The 18739-nt window shown below is 36.4% G+C and overlaps 1 protein-coding gene across 1 annotated transcript in view; it reads right to left on the reverse strand.

Annotated features, from left to right (window-relative positions):
- The window catches only part of LOC123241248 (guanylate cyclase soluble subunit beta-2-like), a 117860-nt gene that overhangs the window by 41708 nt on the left and 57413 nt on the right, over positions 1-18739 (reverse strand). The window contains exons 4-5 of the mRNA XM_044668946.1: positions 7231-7391; positions 478-577 (exon numbers count right to left, since the gene is read on the reverse strand). Coding sequence (XP_044524881.1) covers positions 478-577; positions 7231-7391 — 261 coding nt within the window. The remainder of the gene's footprint in view (positions 1-477; positions 578-7230; positions 7392-18739) is intronic.

Raw genomic sequence — 18739 nt, forward strand, 5'->3', positions numbered from 1 at the left:
TTTCTTTTCTTTCTCTTCCTTCCTTCCTTCCTTCCTTCCTTCCTTCCTTCCTTCCTTTCTTTCTTTCTTTCTTTCTTTTTTTCTTTCTTTCTTTCTTTCTCACTAGGCAGAAGCAAAGAGAAAGCATCCCAGACCTGAATGCCATCTGAGCCAAAACAAAAAAGTATAAGGAGGACAGGAGGTCCTAGGTTCAAATCCGGCCTCAGACACTTCCCAGCTATGTGACCCTGGGCAAGTCACTTGACCCCCATTGCCCACCCTTACCACTCTTCCACCTATGAGCCAATACACAGAAGTTAAGGGTTTAAAAAAAACAAACAAAAAAAAAATATAAGGAAGAAGACAGCACTCTCCTAAGGAATATGGTTTAAAAAGACTATGGGGGATGATGAAATTTGATAACCAAGAGCTTATGAGGGGCATTTCCTAATTTCAGAGAAGCTCAAATATCAGTCCTCAAGGAACCTGATCTCTTACCTGGGACAATGTAGCAAAGACCTCTTCGGTCAGAGTAGTAGTGGAGGAGCATTGTCCCATCTGTCCTTTTCTCTACTCGAAATGATGGTGCGTTCATTGCCTAAGTAAAAAAACAAAACAACACAATTTCCTCCATTAGCCTAATTCATCTAAATCGTCCTTCCAAGACCTTTGTTAATCATTTAGCCTTCTTGATTACATCACATATCTAGGATGATCCTAAAAACCCTATTCCTTTGGGGTATTGTAACTTCTTGTAACACTCCCTAGGTCTGGGTGAGATCATGACAGCCAGGCACCAGGAAACATTAACTTGATCTCTCAGTGTTCTTGGGTGCAATAAAATGTAATAAGTCCCTAAATTTGGAATATTGTCTCGTTCTGGCCTGTGAATATGAGAATAGGTCTAGAAGAAGAGTCCCAAAGGAGACCTCATTCTGTGGCAGCTCTCTTTTTGCATGGAAAACATGAGGCTTCAGCAATTTTGGCAAGTAAGAAGGATGAGAAAATGTTGAGTCTGTTGAAAGAGGAAAATTTGGATAAATTAACAGTTAAATATGATTCAGAACATTCTGTTTTCTTCCTGAAGAAAGCTTAGGGACTTGGGTCATCAAGAATGTCTAGCGAAAGGATAAATTGCAATTAGACAAAAGGAAAAAATACCTTGAACATAAAGTTTCCAAGGGAAGCTGTGGAATCATCTTTGTTGAAAATGATAGAACTGGAAGAGTCCTTTAAACACATCTAGCCCATAAAATGTCCCTGTCCAAAGATTCCACCACCAGGTAGATACTGTCAGGAGTACAAGAATAGCAAGAAAGGTCCAGTCTTTCTGTGGGTGATTACCACTTCTATTTTTGTTGAGCCATATTCAAACAACTCTGAGGGTCTCTTGGAAATCCTAACCTGGATGTCCTGTAGGCATCTCAAACTTAATGTAACCAAAATAAACATGTTGATAGAACAGATAGGCAGGACTCATTTTCTGTTCCACCTTGACCAATGATTCCCCCCTGTGATAATTAGATTAAGTCTACACTGCCCATCTTTAGATTTAATCACCAAAGATGAGAACACCTCTAATTCTGGGAGGTCCATAACCCATTTGTGCTAGAGTGGGTGACAATCAGAATCAACTGACTGCCCCCCCAGGCAGTACTATGAGAAGTGTCTATTGTGACTAGACATGCAAATTAGGAGGGAGGCACAGAAAGTGATGCATAAGTGACTCCTTTAAAAAGAGGGAGTTGAGTGAGTGAGATATGTTTGGTTTAAGAGGGCATCTAGTGATGGACCTCTTCTGGTTCATGGAGGAGTGTTGGAACACTGAGACCCTGGTGAGACTGCTTTAAATATCTTCTTCGAATTCCACGGTGAGTTTAAAGACTGACTAAATCTTCCTGAACTTCTCTTAAGAAATTTCTTTTAGTAGACTCTGTGAATGAAGTTTTGCTCCATTCACCTCCGGGCCTCTGGCCCTCTAACTCTCAGCTAAGGGTTAAGATCTACCTAGATTAATTAGAGGATCTTCGTAAATTACCTACTGGGTTAGATTCTTATTTCCTTATTTCCTCTCTCTCTCTCTCTCTCTCTCTCTCTCTCTCTCTCTCTCTCTCTCTTTTTAATTGTAAATAAACTTCCATAAAAGTCAATTTTGACTTGAGATTATTCTTTTTTTTAAACCCTTACCTTCCATCTTGGAGTTAATACAGTGTATTGGCTCCAAGGCAGAAGAGTGATAAGGGTAGGCAATGGGGGTCAAGTGACTTGCCCAGGGTCGCACAGCTGGGAAGTATCTGAGGCCAGATTTGAACCTAGGACCTCCCATCTCGAGGCCTGGCTCTCAATCCACTGAGCTACCCAGCTGCCCCCTTGAGATTATTCTTAATTGAGGATTGATAATAGTTCAATCTTTTGGTGACTATATTTTAATATATTGAACCCCCTAAACCCCCTTTTCCCCATTATACCCCTTTCTGAACTTCCTGATTTCTGCAGAGGAAACCACAAGCCTCTTAAGCACCCAGGCTCACAATCTCACTGTCATCCTTGACTCTTCACTCACACTCAAATTAACAAGCATTTATTAATAAGAACATTTATTACACACCCACTATGTGCCAGGCACTATGCTAAGTGTTATGGATACAGAGTAAATCAAAATACAAATCCTACTGTCAAGGAGTTTATAGTCTAATGCAAACAACTATGTACAAAGACTATAAACAGGATAAATTGGAAATAATCTTAGAGGGAAAGCAGAGTATCAAGGTTGTTAGGGGAAAGTCTTCTGGTAGAAGGTGGGATTTTAGCCAGAAACTGAAGGAAATCAGGGAAATAAGGAGACAGAGATGAAGAAGGGGAGAATTCCAGGAACACTGTTTGAGGAACAGGTAGTGAAAATGCCCAATTGGGAAATGGAGAAAATTATTTGAGGAATAGCAAGGAAGTCCATGTTATTGGCTTGTAGGGTACCTGGACAGGAGTAAAGTTTTTGAAGACTAGAAAAGTAAGTTATGAAGGCTTTTAAAAGCCAAATACAGGATTTTTTATTTGGTTCTGGAAGTAACAGGGAGCCAATGGAATTTATTCATTGAGAAGAGGTGATATGGCCAGACACACACTTTAAGAATATCGATTCGGCAGCTCATCTTGCATATACAATCTTTTTCCATGACTTGACAGAGTATGGACAAGATACCTTGACAGAATACTTTCAGAATATTTTTCACACCTTTTACTATACTCACAAAACAATCACCGTGTTGTAGACCCTCATCACATTTCAGCTGGACTAGGGCAATAGCCTTCTGGTTGGGCTGGCTATTTCAAGTCTCTCTCCACTCCAATCCATTATCCTCTCAACTGCCAAAATGATTTTCCATAAATGAAGGTTTCACTATGTTACCTCCCTACTCAATAAACACCAGTGGCTCCCTAATACCTCTAGGATCAAATACAAAGCCCTTTGTTTGCCATTTAAAACCCTTTACAATCTAACCTTTTCCTACTTTTCAACCTTCCTATAATTTACTTCCCTCTACAAATGCTAAGATATAGTGTATTAGCCTACTTGCTGTTCTTTGCACATTACCCATAGCAAGAGGCTTTTCCAGTCCCCTGCCCCACTTTCCTCAATCTTACTAATGTCTTCCCTTTGAGATTACCTTTTATTTACCGTGTATATATCTTGTGTCTGCCTAGTTCTCTGCTTGTTATTTTTTCCATAAGAATGTGCTCTCCTTGAGAACAGAGACCATATTTTTATATCATTGTATCCCCAGCATTTAGCCCAGTGCCTGGAATTTAGTAAACACTTAGTCATTGTTTGTTTGCTAACTGATACACATCAAAGCATTCACAGGAGCACTTTTTGAATTAGGGAAAAAATGGAAGCAATTGGAGAATGATTGATCAAGTTGTGATATAGAAGTGTAATAGAATATTACTATGCAGTACATAATAGGATGAAACTATGTAATATGTAATAGAATATTACTGTGCCATACAAAGCAATGAATATGAAGACTACAGAAAACTTAGGAAGACTTAAAAGAATAGAGACAAATTAAGATAAAGAGAATAAAGAAAGCAATGAATAGGATGACAGTTGGTCAGTCAATAAACATTTATTAATTACTTGGGATGTGCCAAGCACTGTGCTAGATGATGACAAAGACAGGCCAAATAAACAAAACCAAAAACAATTCTCTCCTTCAAACTGTTCACATTGTAATGGAGAAAACAGGATAGAAGTAATGAGATATACAGAGTAGATGAAGATTACCTTAAGGGGGTAGACATTGGCTATTGGGGAAGATCAAGAAATGCCTCCTGGGAAAGGAGGAATTTGCTCTAAGTCTTGATGATCCAGGGAAACGCATAACTACATAAAACTAGCCAACCCAGCAATCAATCAGCAAGTGATTTAAAACATCTTTTTATGTGCCAGACATTGTACTAGCTCTCAGAATACAAAGACAAAAAAGAAATGGTTCCTGGCCTCAAGGTGCTTACATTGTCTGAGAGTATGTGCTAGCATTCCACCTCTACAAAGAAGGAAAGGAAAGGCATTCTCACATCTCTTCTTCTGGCCAAGCTCTTTGATCTCTCTCTCTCTCTCTCTCTCTCTCTCTCTCTCTCTCTCTCTCTCTCTCTCTCTTCTCTCTCTCTCTCTCTCTCTCTCTCTCTCTCTCTCATATGTATAGAGAGAGAAAGAGAGAGAGAAAGATATAGATACAGAAATAGATATAGATAGATAGTATGGATAGATATAGATAGATATAAAATTATGAATTACATAAATCAGTTTCTTTTTTTGTTTTGTTTGTTTGGTCTTGGAATTGATACTAAGTATTGGTTCCAAGGTAGAAGTATAGTTTCAATGTTTGTTCTTTCCATTGTACATCAGCTTTGCATCTTTTTCTATGAACTCCCAGGGCTTTCTCTTTTCCTCCTCACAGAGTTTATTACTTGGCTTCTCGTTCTCTCCTCCTTATCTCCTACCTTCTTAAGAGGGTACTTCAAAATACAGTTGCTGATTGATATTGTTTAGCTGATTAGTTGTGTCTAACTTTCTGTGATTCCATTTGGGTTTTCTTGGCAAAGATACTGGAGGGGTTTGTCATTTTCTCCTCCATCTCAATTTACAGATAAGGAATTGAGGCAAACAGGGTTAAATGACTTACCCAGCTAGTCATACAGGTACTAAGTGTCTGAGACCAGATTTGAATTCAGGTCCTTCTGACTCTAGGGTAGTCAGTACCTCTGTTCACTGTGCCACCCAGCTGCCTCATCCAGATACCCCCTCAAATACTCTTATGTGGTACATCCTTGGTCTATTTCAAATTTATAAAAGCCCCAGATTCCTATATCTAATTATAATGTTTTGTCACTCCTTCTATCAATAGGAATTTTGACCCCTAACTGCTATAATCTTGTAATTGCTAAATCTAATGGCCTTTTCTCAATATCGTCCTTAACTTTTTGTCAACCTTTGACACTATCAATCATGCTCTTCTTGTTACTCTTTTCTCTAGGTTTTCATAATACTTCTCTCTACTGGTTCTTCTCTCCCTTGTATGACTATTCCTTTTCTGTCTCCTCATCATACCCACTAACTGTAGATATTCTCTAGGCCTCTGTTTTGGGCTGTCTTCTCTTCAACTTGTAGAATATTTTACTTGATGATTTCATTAGCTCCTGTGGATTCAGTTATTATTTCTAGCCCTAACCTCTTTCCTAGTCTCCAGTATTATATTTCCAACTACCCACTGAGCATATCGAACTAGATTTTTGTGGACATATTAAACTCATATCCAAATCCAAACTTTATCAATCTCTTCTCCAAACCATCTCCTCTTTCACACTTCCTATTATTGACTGAGGTGCCACCATAGTCCCTATCACCAAGACTTACAACCTGGGTATCATCCTTTGCTTTTCCCTCCCTATCACCCTCTTTCCAATCTTTTGCCAAATTTGAACTTCCTAAGCTTGTGGCATATTAAATCAAGCACCTTGGACAATCATTCATTCCAAGAATTAGCCAGTGGATATCTCTTTGATTCTATTCAAATTAACAGCACTTGTTAAGTGTCCAATATGTCATAGACACTGTACCAGGTATCAAGGATATAAATACAAAATGACATCATTCCTGCCCTCAAACAACTTTACATTTTGGGGGAGGGAATAAACATTTATTAAGCACCACTATGTGCCAGACACTGTTCTAAGCACTTTACAAATAGTTTCTTGTTTGAGATTTAAAACAACCTGTGAGGTAAATATTATTATTCTCAGGAAACTGAGACATAGAGATCAGGTGACTTGCCTATCATCATGCCATTAGTAAGTGACAGAGGCTGGATTTAAGCTTAGTTCTTCATCATTCCAATACCAGTGTTCTATCTTCTTTGCCACCCAACTGCCTCTGGGAGCATGCCTTTCAATAGAGAGCCTGTGATATGGACAACAATGGGTATAAATACCATCTTATCACCATACTCTCAGAAAATGAAGAATGCAATATTCTTTCCTGACTTCATTTATATTAGCAACCAAGTTGTGTGCATTCTCTATTTAGGGGTTGACAAAAAGACAGACTCACCATGAGCAAGACAAATAAGTTTCACTTGAAGGAAAGTTTTGGGTGCATAGAGAATGGTCCCTTCCATTTTACCTTTTGAAATACAGTTCTTTTTTCTTCTTCTTCAAAACATAAGGATACCCAGAGATCTTTAAAAACATGAATGAACTTCAGAAGGGAGAGTCCCAATAGAGAAATTAATTTCTTAATAGCTTAGTCAGTCATTCTGTAGGCTAATTAGATTTGGATGCCTTCTTCCACTGGCTATCGGTTCTGTTAGTTTTTCTTCATTTTTGTCTAACTGTTCAACCACTTATCATTTTCTTCCAGGCCAAGATCCCTAAAGACAATCCAAAATCCCTCTCAAACCCTGACTGCCCTTTTGTCTTTCTTCAGCTCTCCCAAGGTTTAATAGGGGGAACAATTTTCTCTCATGAGAAATATGCCTTCCTTCAGTTTTCCCTTTTGAATTTTTGATGTCAAACTATAAACAGATATTAATTCTTTTCTTTTCTTTTTTAACCTAAGAACGGCTGCTAAATTACTGACATGATTTATTGACATGGTTAAAGTTGGAGGAGGAACACTGCAGATGTGTTCTGGTCAGCCCATCAATAAAGTAGTATTTGCCTCTGTGCAGACATTCAAACTAAGTACTCTACCTGATAAGAGAGAGCAAGGTAACTGTGGAGAGCATCTAAGTTTTCAATAAACTCCATCAGATTTCCTCCCAGGGTGCGTAACATCCTATCATAGCCAGACATCTTGCAGAACTTAAAAAAGTATTCACCAAACATCTTCAGAATAGCTTCCATGGAGACACCTGTATGGGCAAAAATACAGATTAAGTTATCCCTGAGCACTGTGGACATTATTGGACTAGCTCACCTTCAGTGAGAGCCTGATAAATTATTTAAAACCTGAATTTGACTTTTCTGGAGGAGAATTGGTGTCTTTGGGGAAGGAAAATTTTTTTATGGGTTCTGTTTTGTAGTTTATTACTTTACCAGAAAGGTCACAATAGTAAAAGATTGTTGCAAACAATTACATTTTTCAAAATATTTTAATTTTCTATCATTCTGAACTTGATAATCACCAAATAAACACAAACATTTCCAGATGCAAAGAACAGGAAAAGAGGATTGTTTATGAAATCATTACATCTTCACAACACACAATTACTTAAAAGATATGTACTAAATTCACCACATTAGGTCCAAAGCTTTCCTACTTGCCTGAGTTTCCCGGCTAAATCTATCTCTTTTGTGCACTTAGAAATGCTTCCTTCTTTTCTCTCCTTTTTAGTTTTGCATCAACCTTCCCACCCCTTTAACAATTCCAAATGTTGACTTTCTCATTTCGCACCTCCAATCCATCATCCAGGTCCTCTGGAGTCACTGCCAGTCATTGCATTAACCTAGTCATATGACTACTAGCCATATACTAAGAGATCATATGGGGACGGGGGAGTCATATATCAAAAATAAGCAAAGAATTAATAATTAAAGAAGTATCCCCAAATTTTGGAATGTTTGAACAAGTTATCTTGTATGAATTATAACTGAGTACTATGTTACTATAAGAAATTATGAATGGGTTGGATTCCAAGAAACCTGAGAAGATTTGTATAAACTGATTGCAGGGTTAAGTGAAGAGAACTAGGAAAATGATTTTTACAATGACTACAACATTGTAAAGAAAACTAACTTTAAAAGACGTAAGAATGCTAGTCAATGAAATAACCAATCATAACTCCAGAGGACTGATGCTAAAGTATGCTTCACACAAAGAGATTATGTACTCAGGATGCAGAATGAGACATATTTTTCAAGATGGACAATGCAGGAATTTCTTTACTTGACTATATATGTTATAAAAGTTTTCCTCTTATTTTTGTTGTTCATTGGTAGAGAAGGTAGAAGGGAGAGAAAATAAATGGTTATTAGTAGACAAAATTATAATTAAATTTTTTATCAGTTTAGTGACTCTTTAGTTCCAAATTACTTCCCAGAATGTTTACAAATAAATATCTCCTCAGAACCATAAAATATTTAAGGACCATAGAAAAGAAGTTAAAGTAATAAGGGATCTGGGGTAGTTTTGTTCTATCTTAAAGGTCTTAGGAAAGAACAAAAAGGGGAGGTACAGGGAAAGAAAGAAAGAAGGGGAGGAAAATCACTATTACATAATCCACTTAAATAAGATTAAATGATTATAGTCCCAAGGGGTAGGAGAAACAGGCATACTATGAAGCTCACTTTCTTCTATATAGGTTAAAGGAAGATTGAATACAATTATACCTAGACATACAGAGAGAAGCACGCCCAGGATTCTGACTTCAGATAAGACTATGTTAAATATTTATTTAAAAAGATGAGATAAGCAGAGAAGTTGCATTATGTTGAAAGGTACTATAGATAAATCAGTATCAGTATTCTCTCTGTGTGTATACCTAATAGCATAGCATCTAAATACTTAAAGGAAAAGTTCATCAAAATGGAAGGATAAATAGTAAATCTATAATAATATATATTATATAGTAAATCTACAATAATGAAAGACTTTAATGTAAACTCTTTCAGACCTAGATAAATCTAACCAGAAGATTAAAAGCAAGAAGTTAGGGATATAAATAGAATTATAGAAAAACAAAAGATGATAGATCACTAGCAATTTCTCTAAAGAAATTTATGTATTTCTTAAATATACATCATACTCTTACAAAATTTACCATGTATTGGGGTAAAAAGACCACTAAAAATGTAGAAAAACAGAAATATTCAACACATCAATTATAAAGGCAATGAAAAATTATTTTCAATAAAGAGTCCTTTAAGAATGAATTTAAAAATAATTGAAAACTAGACAATATTTAAGAACCAGTGGCTCAGTGAACAAATTATACAAATAATAGAAAAATTAATAAAAAAAAATAACACTAATGAAATAACATTCCAAAACTTATGAGATATAGCTAATGTAGTTTTGAGGGGGAATATATGTCTTTAAACACTTTCATCAACAAATGAGAAAAAATGAATTAAGCATATAATTAAAAAAACTTGAGTAACAGCAAATTTTTAAAAAGCTCAACTAAAAAAACAAAGTAGAAATTCTAAAAATTAAAGAAAAGCTGAATAAAATTGAAATAAAAAAGACCATTGAATTGATAAATAAAGCTAGGAACTATTAAAATCCACTAATAAAATAGATGAACAATTTTATTTTTAAAACAAAGAGAAAACTAAGTTATTTATATTAAAAATTAAAATTATAACTTCTACCATTTGAAGAAGAAATAAATGAAATTATCAGAAACTAATTTATCCAGTTACTAAGTTAATTACTTGAACAGATTAAGTACCTAACTCATAGAAGAAAACAAACAAGATAGTATAGGATTTGATAAGCCCCAAAAACCCAATTATTAGGGTGAAAGTTCACTATTTGACCAAAAAATTTGTTGGAAAAACCAGATATTCTAGAACATCCTCCTTTCAGTTACTGAATTGATTTTCCTAAATTGTAAAAAAAAATTTTTTTTTAAGAATTTTTTTTCCTTTCCCCTCTCTTTCTTATTTATCTTTTCATGATTTTTGTGGTTGGATATCAAACTTTCCATTTAGTCCTGGTCTTTTCTTTACAAATACTTGGAAATCTATCTTGCTGAATGTCCATACTTTCCCCTGGAAGTATATAGTCAGTTTTGATGAGTAGGTGATCCTTGGTTGTAGACCCAGTTCTCTTGCCTTTCTGAGTATCATATTCCATGCCTCACGGTCTTTTAGTGTAGAGGCTGCCAGATCCTGTGTAATCCTGACTGGTGCTCCTTGATATCTGAATTGTCTCTTTCTGACTTCTTATAATATTTTCTCCTTAACTTGGAAACTCTTGAATTTGGCAATTATGTTTCTGGGGTTTGTCTTTTGAGGATTTAGTGTAGAGGGTGATCTATGAATTCTTTCAATGTCTATTTTGCCCTCTTATTCAAGAACATCAGAGAAGTTTTGTTGGAAAATTTTTTGTAGTATGCTATCAAGATTCCTTTTTGTTTCTGATTTTTCAGGAAGACCAATGATTCTCAAATTGTCTCTTCTAGACCTGTTTTCTTGGTTAGTCACTTGGTCAGTGAGATATTTCATGTTTCCTTCTATTTTGTCAGTCTTTTAACTTGGCTTTTATTAATTTTTGTTGTCTTGTGAGATCATTGGCTTCTATTTGCCCAATTCTGGTCTTTAGAGACTGATTTTCTGCTATAATCTTTTGATTCTCCTTTTCAGTTTGTTCTATCCTGATTTTCAGAGTCTCCAGCTGTTTAATTTTAGTCTCCAATTTGCTTATCATTTCATTTGATTTTTCAGCATCTTTCTCCAATTGGGAGTGTCTGTCTTTTAAACTATTAATTTCTTTTTCCCTATTTCCCACTTTTCTTGCCAAATCTCTTCCACCTTTCTCATGATCTCAGATTTGAACTCTTCAAGAGCTTGTAACCAATTTTGATTTTTGGGGGGAAGGTTTGAATGTGTTTACTTGTTTGTCCTACTCTGCTCTCTGCTCTATTGTCTAGATTTTTTCTCCGTAAAAATTATCTAGAGTCAGTGCTTTTCTCTTGCTCTTTCTGGTGGTTGAAATTTCTTTTTTTATATGCTGAATTATTCATTTATTTTTTCTTTTTTTCCTTTTATTAGTTTTTATTAATTTTTTTATTTTTAGAATTTTTCCCCATGGTTACACGATTCATGTTTTTACTTTCCCATTTCAACCCCTCAACCTCCCACCCCCCATACCTAACTCACATTTCCACTGGTTTTAACATGTGTCATCAATCAAGACTTATTTACATATTATTGATAGTTGCATTGGTGTGGTCCTTTCGGGTCAACATCCCCAATGATGTCCTCATCAACCCAAGTGTTGAAGCAGTTGTTTTTCTTCTGTGTTTCCTCTCCTGTAGTTCTTCCTCTGAAAGTGGGTATCATTCTTTTCCATAAATTCATCAGAATTGTTTTGGGTCACTGCATTGCTGCTAGAACATACATCCATTACATTCAATTTTACCACAGTGTATTAGTCTCTGTGTACAATGTTCTTCTGGCTCTGCTCTTTTGACTCTGCATCAATTCCTGGAGGTCTTTCCAATTCACATGGAATTCTTCCAGTTTATTATTCCTTTGAGCACAATAGTATTCCATCACCAGCATATACCACAATTTGTTCAGCCATTCCCCAATTGAAGGACATACCCTCATTTTCCAGTTTTTTGCTACCACAAAAAGCACGGCTATAAATATTTTTGTATAAGTCTGTTTATCTATGATCTCTTTGGGGTACAAACCCAGCAATACTATTGCTGGATCAAAGGGCAGGCATTCTTTTATTGCTCTTTGGGCATAATTCCAAATTGCCATCCAGAATGGTTGGATCAGTTCACAATTCCACCAGCAAAATGCATTAATGTCCCAATTTTGCCACATCCCCTCCAACATTCATTACTCTCCCCTTCTGTCATTTTAGCCAATCTGCTAGGTGTGAGATAATACCTCAGAGTTGTTTTGATTTGCATTTCTTTAATTATTAGAGATTTAGAACACTTTCTCATGTGCTTATTGATACTTTTGATTTATTTACCTGAAAATTGCCTATTCATGTCTCTTGCCCATTTATCAATTGGGGAATGGCTTGATTTTTTACAGAATGGATTTAACTCCTTGTATATTTGAGTAATTAGACCTCTGTCAGAATTTTTTGTTATAAAGATTTTCCCCCAATTTTTCGTTTCCCTTCTGATTTTAGTTGCATTGTTTTTGTTTGTACAAAAGCTTTTTAATTTAATATAATCAAAATTATTTATTTTACATTTTGTAAATTTTTCTAACTCTTGCTTGGTTTTAATCTTTCCTTTCCCAGAGATCTGACAAGTATACTATTTTGTGTTCACTTAATTTACTTACAGTTTCCTTCTTTATATTCAAGTCGTTTACCCATTCTGAATTTATCTTGGTGTAGGGTGTGAGATGTTGATCTAAACCTAATCTCTCCCATATTGTTTTCCAATTTTCCCAGCAGTTTTTGTCAAATAGTGGATTTTTGTCCGAAAAGTTGGGCTCTTTGGGTTTATCATACACTGTGTTGCTGACATCACTTACTCCAAGTCTATTCCACTGATCCTCCCTTCTGTCTCTTAGCCAGTGCCATACTGTTTTGATGACCTCTGCTTTATAGTATAGCTTAATATCTGGTACTGCTAGGCCCCCTTCCTTCATATTTTTTTTCCATCATTTCCCTTGATATTCTTGATCTTTTGTTCTTCCAAATAAACTTTGTTATAGTTTTTTCTAATTCAGTAAAAAAGTTTTTTGATAGTTTGATAGTTATGGCACTAAATAAAAGTGTTTTGTAGTTATGTTCATAAAATTCCTGTGTTTGTTTTGGTAGATAGATTCTTAAGTATTTTATATTGTCTAGGGTGATTTTAAATGGTGTTTCTTTTTCTACCTTTTGCTGCTGTGATGTGTTGGAAATATATAGAAATGCTGATGATTTATGTGCAAGAACCCAGAAATTGCCCCATCCTTGCTCCTCTACCCAAGGTTCTTTTTCGAGTCTCAGCACACTGCTTCTACTGTCTGTTGCCTCTCTCAGTTCTATCCCCGCACCCAAGGTCTGCCCTCTTTAGCGTCCTGGGGTCTCAAGTCTTGCTGTTCTCCGGGGCAAGCCCCTGGTGGTCCCAGTTAGCTACCAAGAAGCTAGATATCATCCCATGCTCGCTCTAACTCTGGTGTGCTGCCTCTGACTCTGGCACCGTAGAAGGGATGGGGGAGGGTTGATCAGCTCATGTCTTTGTGGGAGCTATTTCACCCCCTTATTGTGTGGAAATGCCCAAATCTCATGTGCCTTCAATACTGTGCCCGATTGTAGGGCCCCTTCCTTCATCTGGATTTCTTTTTTGAGGTATTATGTATGGGTCAGTAGTGAGGAGAGTTAAGCGCCCTGCTCTCCTCTGCATTCATCTTAACCAATTTTCCTAAATTGTAGGTCTAATCACATCACACACACATGCCTACATGTGCGCACACACACACACACACACACACACACACACACACACACACACCACGCCTAAAATCCAGTGGCTCCTTATCACCCTCAGGAGCAAATATAGAATTCTCTGTTTGGCATTCAGGTCTTTCCTAACATAGCCCTCCCTCCTACCTTTCCCATGTTCTTATATGTTACACCCCTTTCCTATTCTCTGATCCAGTGATACTGGTCTCCTTGGTGTTCTGTGAACAAGACACTTCATTTTCCTACTCCAGGCATATTCATTGGTTATCCCTTATGTATGGAAAGTTGTCCCATCTTACCTCTGCCTCTTAGCTTTCCTTGCTATTCTAGGGACAGTTGAAATTCCACCTTCTAGAGAAATCCAATTATTCTTCATTCTAGTGTTAATTATTTCTTATTCATCTTATATATAGTTTGGTTTTTTTTTTTATAAATAGTTGTTTGCATGCCATCTCCCCTCTTTGGACTGTAAGCTCCTTGAGGTCAAGGAGAGTCTTTTGCCTTTTTCGTATTCCTAAAACTTAGCACAATGGCATGTGGTAGGCAGTTAATAAATGTTTGTTGACTGCCTAACTAGCTACAACAATAAAAATTACTATAAATACCTTTATGTGTATAGATCCTTTTCCTCTTTCTTTGATTTCTTTTGGGATATAGTCCTAGTAAAGAATAGCTGAGTGTTTTATTTTATTTAATTTATTCAAAATATTAAAAATTTTTTTTCTTTGTTTACATGATTCATTTTCTTTCCCTCCCCTCTTTCCTCCCTCCTCCCAGAACCAACAAGCAATTCCACTGGGTTGTACATAAATGTTATTACTTGATATCTATTTCCATATTATTCATTTTAGCTGAGTGTTTTGTGATAGTCTTCTGCCTTTTTGGTATTGGCTAGCCAAATGGGGGTATATGAATAAAATGAAATATTATTTTGCTGAAAGAAATAATAAAATGGTCAGTTTCAGAGGAAACTAGGAATCCCATTATAAACTGGTACAGAATTAAGTGAGCAGAATTAGGAGAATAATTTATACAATCATAACAACACTAGAGAGAAAAATAATTTTTAAAAGATTTAGGAATTCTGATCAATGAAATGATAAACCACAAGTCCAAAAGAATAATGACTGAAACATGTCATTCACCTGACAGACAAGTGATGAGTTTAAAAATCAGTAAGAGACATACATTTAATGTTATGATCAGTGTGGGTATTTGTTTTGCTCAACTATGCATCTATGTATTGAAGGAAGGGAGGGATAGCGAGGACAAATTAATTTTAAAAAAGATAAAACAGCAAAGAATATGTTTTGAGACACAACATTTATTTAAATATAATTTATTGTTGTGTAGTGACACTGCTCCAAATTAAAATTCAAGTATTGAACTATATAATACTAATGAGGAATGGTGAAAATAGACTGCATCACCTTGCTACTAAAAACCTTTTATGGTATAGGACTACTATACTCTATTGCTATTATTGCTCATGAAAATGAATAGAGAGTATTAATTTAAATAAAGTTTTAAGTGCACAAGATTTAAAATGGACATACATTTTAAAATCATTGTATTGTTAAAACACATATGTTGTGCATTAAAATAAAAATTTTAAAAAAAAATCATAATGGATAGACCAATTCACAGTTTGACCAATATATTGCATCAGTGTGGCTGATGACTTTCCTTTTGTCATCTTTGCCAATCTGTTAAAAATATAAGTGGTACTTCAGGATCATTTTCATTTCTCTTACTTCTTGTGATTTGGAGAATTCTTTTTATATGGTTGATGAACTTATGTTTCTTCTTTTGAAAACTGCATTTTTATATCTTTTGCACCATTTACCATTTGGAGAATATGTTGTGTTTTTATATATTTGAATCAATTTCTTAAACATCTTAAATATCAGAAATTTATAAAAGAAACTTGCTACAAAGCTTTTCCTAATCAACCAATGTTTCACTTTAAAATTTTGATTACATTTATTTTATTTGTGCAAAGGTTTTCACTATTCAGAAATCAAAATTGTGCATTTTCTCTTTTCTGATCCTCTCGACCTCATGTATGGTTATGAACTCTAACCCTATCAACAGCTGTGAAAGACCCTTCATTTCTTGAGCTTTTAATTTATTTTGTGATTGTTTATATAAAGATCATATATCAATTTGGATGTTATAACATATTGTGTAATATTTTCTTCCAAACTATTTGTCTATTTGCCCAGCAGATTGGGTTAAGTAGTTTTACTAAACCCAATGCCATTATGTTCATTTGTTCCTCATCTATCCTGCATATTCATTTTCCATTGCTTGATCAATACCCAACAATTTTGATGATTATTGCTTTTGTGTATTATTTGAGATTTGGTACTAACCCTCTCCCTTAGGATGTCCCCATTCAGGGCACTGCAACAGGCTTCTGGGCTCCCCAGGGCTTCCTGATCATGGTGCTCTGGGCATTCATTCAGACTGTTCACTTGAGCTCTGCTGGCTTCTGACTATCTTTTTGTGAAGTCCTAATCTGGATGCTGGAGTTTACTGTTGTTTCTTTTTTAATTTCTTGATTATTATTTAGTCTGGTACCCTTTTTAGTTCATTGCCAGAATTAGTACACAAAACTCAAAAAAGGCTATACAATCTAGAATTGAGGGACTAATTTATTAAATTTCACTTTCAGAAGTGAATGATAATAGGAGTCAACATGTATGTGATGGATGTGCTTTTAGGAAATTTTCTCAGATGGGAAACTCACCTGAAAAAAATAGTTTTAAATGTGGATACTGTGGAGTGATTCATAAAATCTTATTGGAGAGACACCAGTTAGAAGAACTGTAATCTATTTGAATAAGACCCATGATTTCTTTGGCATCACACTATAAGTAATCTGTGGCATGGTGGCCCTTTGTCTATCTCTGGTAACCCAAAGACAACTCTGAGAATCCCAAGGATACCCCTAAACCACACCACGGTTTCCCAGTACGTTAAGTTGAAATTAGGTACACCATGGAATGCTATTGCACTCAAAGGAATAAAGAACTGGAGGAATTCCAAGTGAACTGGAATGACCTCCAGGAATTGATGCAGAGTGAAAGGAGCAGAGCCAGAAGAACACTGTACACAGAGACTGATACACTGTGGTACAATAGAATATAATGGACTTCTCTACTAGCAGCAATGCAAGGATCCAGAGCAAGGCTGAGGGACTTATGAGAAAGAAAACCAGTCATATTCAGAGGAAGAACTGTGGGAGGAGAAACACAGAAAAACAACTGCTTGAACACATGGGCTGATGGGGATATTATTGGGGATGCAGACACTAAACAATAACTCTAGTCCAATTATCAATAATATGGAATTAGATCTTTATCAATGATACATGTAAAACTCAGTGGAATTGTGCGTTGGCTAAGGGGAGTTAGGGGGGTTTGGGGGAAAGGGAAAGAACATGAAACATGTAACTATGGGAAAATATTCAAAATAAAAATAAAAATATAATAAAAAAGACGCTTAAAAAAAAAGAAATTAGGTACACCATAGAAGTTTTCCTCTAATCAAAGAAGTCCATTAGATTCCCTTTTTTGAGTGTAGGCAGCAGAGCTAACACAGATTAGAAGAAAACCCTTTTCATAATGATTGAGGACTAGAGAAAATCTCAAACCTGTACCCTCAGGATTCCCAATCTCCCTAGCTAGTTGATGAGGGTCCCAGCATGGTCAGCCCGCATCTCCCTTCTCAATAACTTTGGGCATAGTGCCCCCTACTGGCCCATCCCATCCAGCAGAATGCCATTGGCCCTCTATTGGGCTCCCATTTCTTATAATATCAAACAACTGGGTGTCCCTCTGAGCTCTAAAAGAGAGGCACCCCAAGGATCAGTCTGTTTTTGTCAGAGGTGATTTACACTTTCTAAATATATTAATCAATTACTAAAAACGCAACCAGTAAATGTAGGGACTATATGGAGGGAAAGCAATTGCCTCAATTCTCTATTTAAACTTGTGGAACCTCAGCCAGATGCAGGCAGGAATATAGTAGTTCTCCTAAGCTACCTGCCGACACTCCTTGGAGAATTGAATGAGCTTATATTAAATTCCTATCCAAATCCTAGCCAGTGCTTATGAGTCCCTGGGTGGGAGAACTCTTGAAAAGTGGTTTGTTCCTTCCTTCCTCCCTTTCCCTTTCCCTCCCTTCTTCCCTCTGTCCCCAGCTTGTCCAGGCTGAGAGAAAACAGCTGTGCTTCCTGCTGGACCATGCTGCTCTGAACAGGTGCACCTCATTACCTGCCAAGGAAAGCACACATAAGGGGGGAGGCCTCCCCTGCTCCCTGGGACCTGTCTCATGAGGTGTTTGCTGACTGGAAGCCAAGCTAGTTTAAAGCAACAAAGTTGGTCTGTGAATACAGAACTTTTTGCTTGTTTTTTTTTCCACCCAAAATATTATTTGTTGTTGTTCAGTCATTTCAGTCATGTCTGACTCTTTGAGACCCCATTTGGGGTTTCTTGGAAAAGTACTAGAGTGGTTTGCGATTTCTTTCTCAAGCTCATCTTATAAAGGAGAAAATGAGGTAAGTAGGGGAAAATGAGGTAACTAGGGTTAAGTGACACTGCTCAGGGTCACACTGCTGGTAAGTATCTGAAGTCAGATTTGAACACAAGAAGATGAGTCTTCCTGACTCTAGGCCTGACAGTCTACCCACTGTACCACCTCGCTGCCCTAAATATTCTATCTGGCTTTCTGCTCTTTTCTCCCTAACCTCTCTACTTTAATAATCTCATTCACTCTTTCCCCAAGTCCATTCAACTGACACTCCAAGATATTTATCTCCAGCTTTGCCTTTTCTTCTTCCCCAAAGAACTACATCCCCAACCTGTGCCTACCACTCCAAATATCACATGTCCAAGTTTGTTAGCTTTTTACTGCAAATTGCTACTCCTCTTTGAGCACAATTTCTGGGAGCAATACCACCATTTATCTAATCTGCCATCTTCAAAACCTTTGTTTTGAGTCTTTGGCTCTTCTCCTATACCTCTAAAATCTGATCATTTACCAAATCCTGTATCCTGTACCTCTTTGTCAGCGAAGAGGACTCCTTTCGGCCCTGGGACT

The sequence above is a fragment of the Gracilinanus agilis genome, chromosome 3 (genome assembly GCF_016433145.1).
Source record: "Gracilinanus agilis isolate LMUSP501 chromosome 3, AgileGrace, whole genome shotgun sequence".
Classification (NCBI taxonomy): domain Eukaryota; kingdom Metazoa; phylum Chordata; class Mammalia; order Didelphimorphia; family Didelphidae; genus Gracilinanus; species Gracilinanus agilis.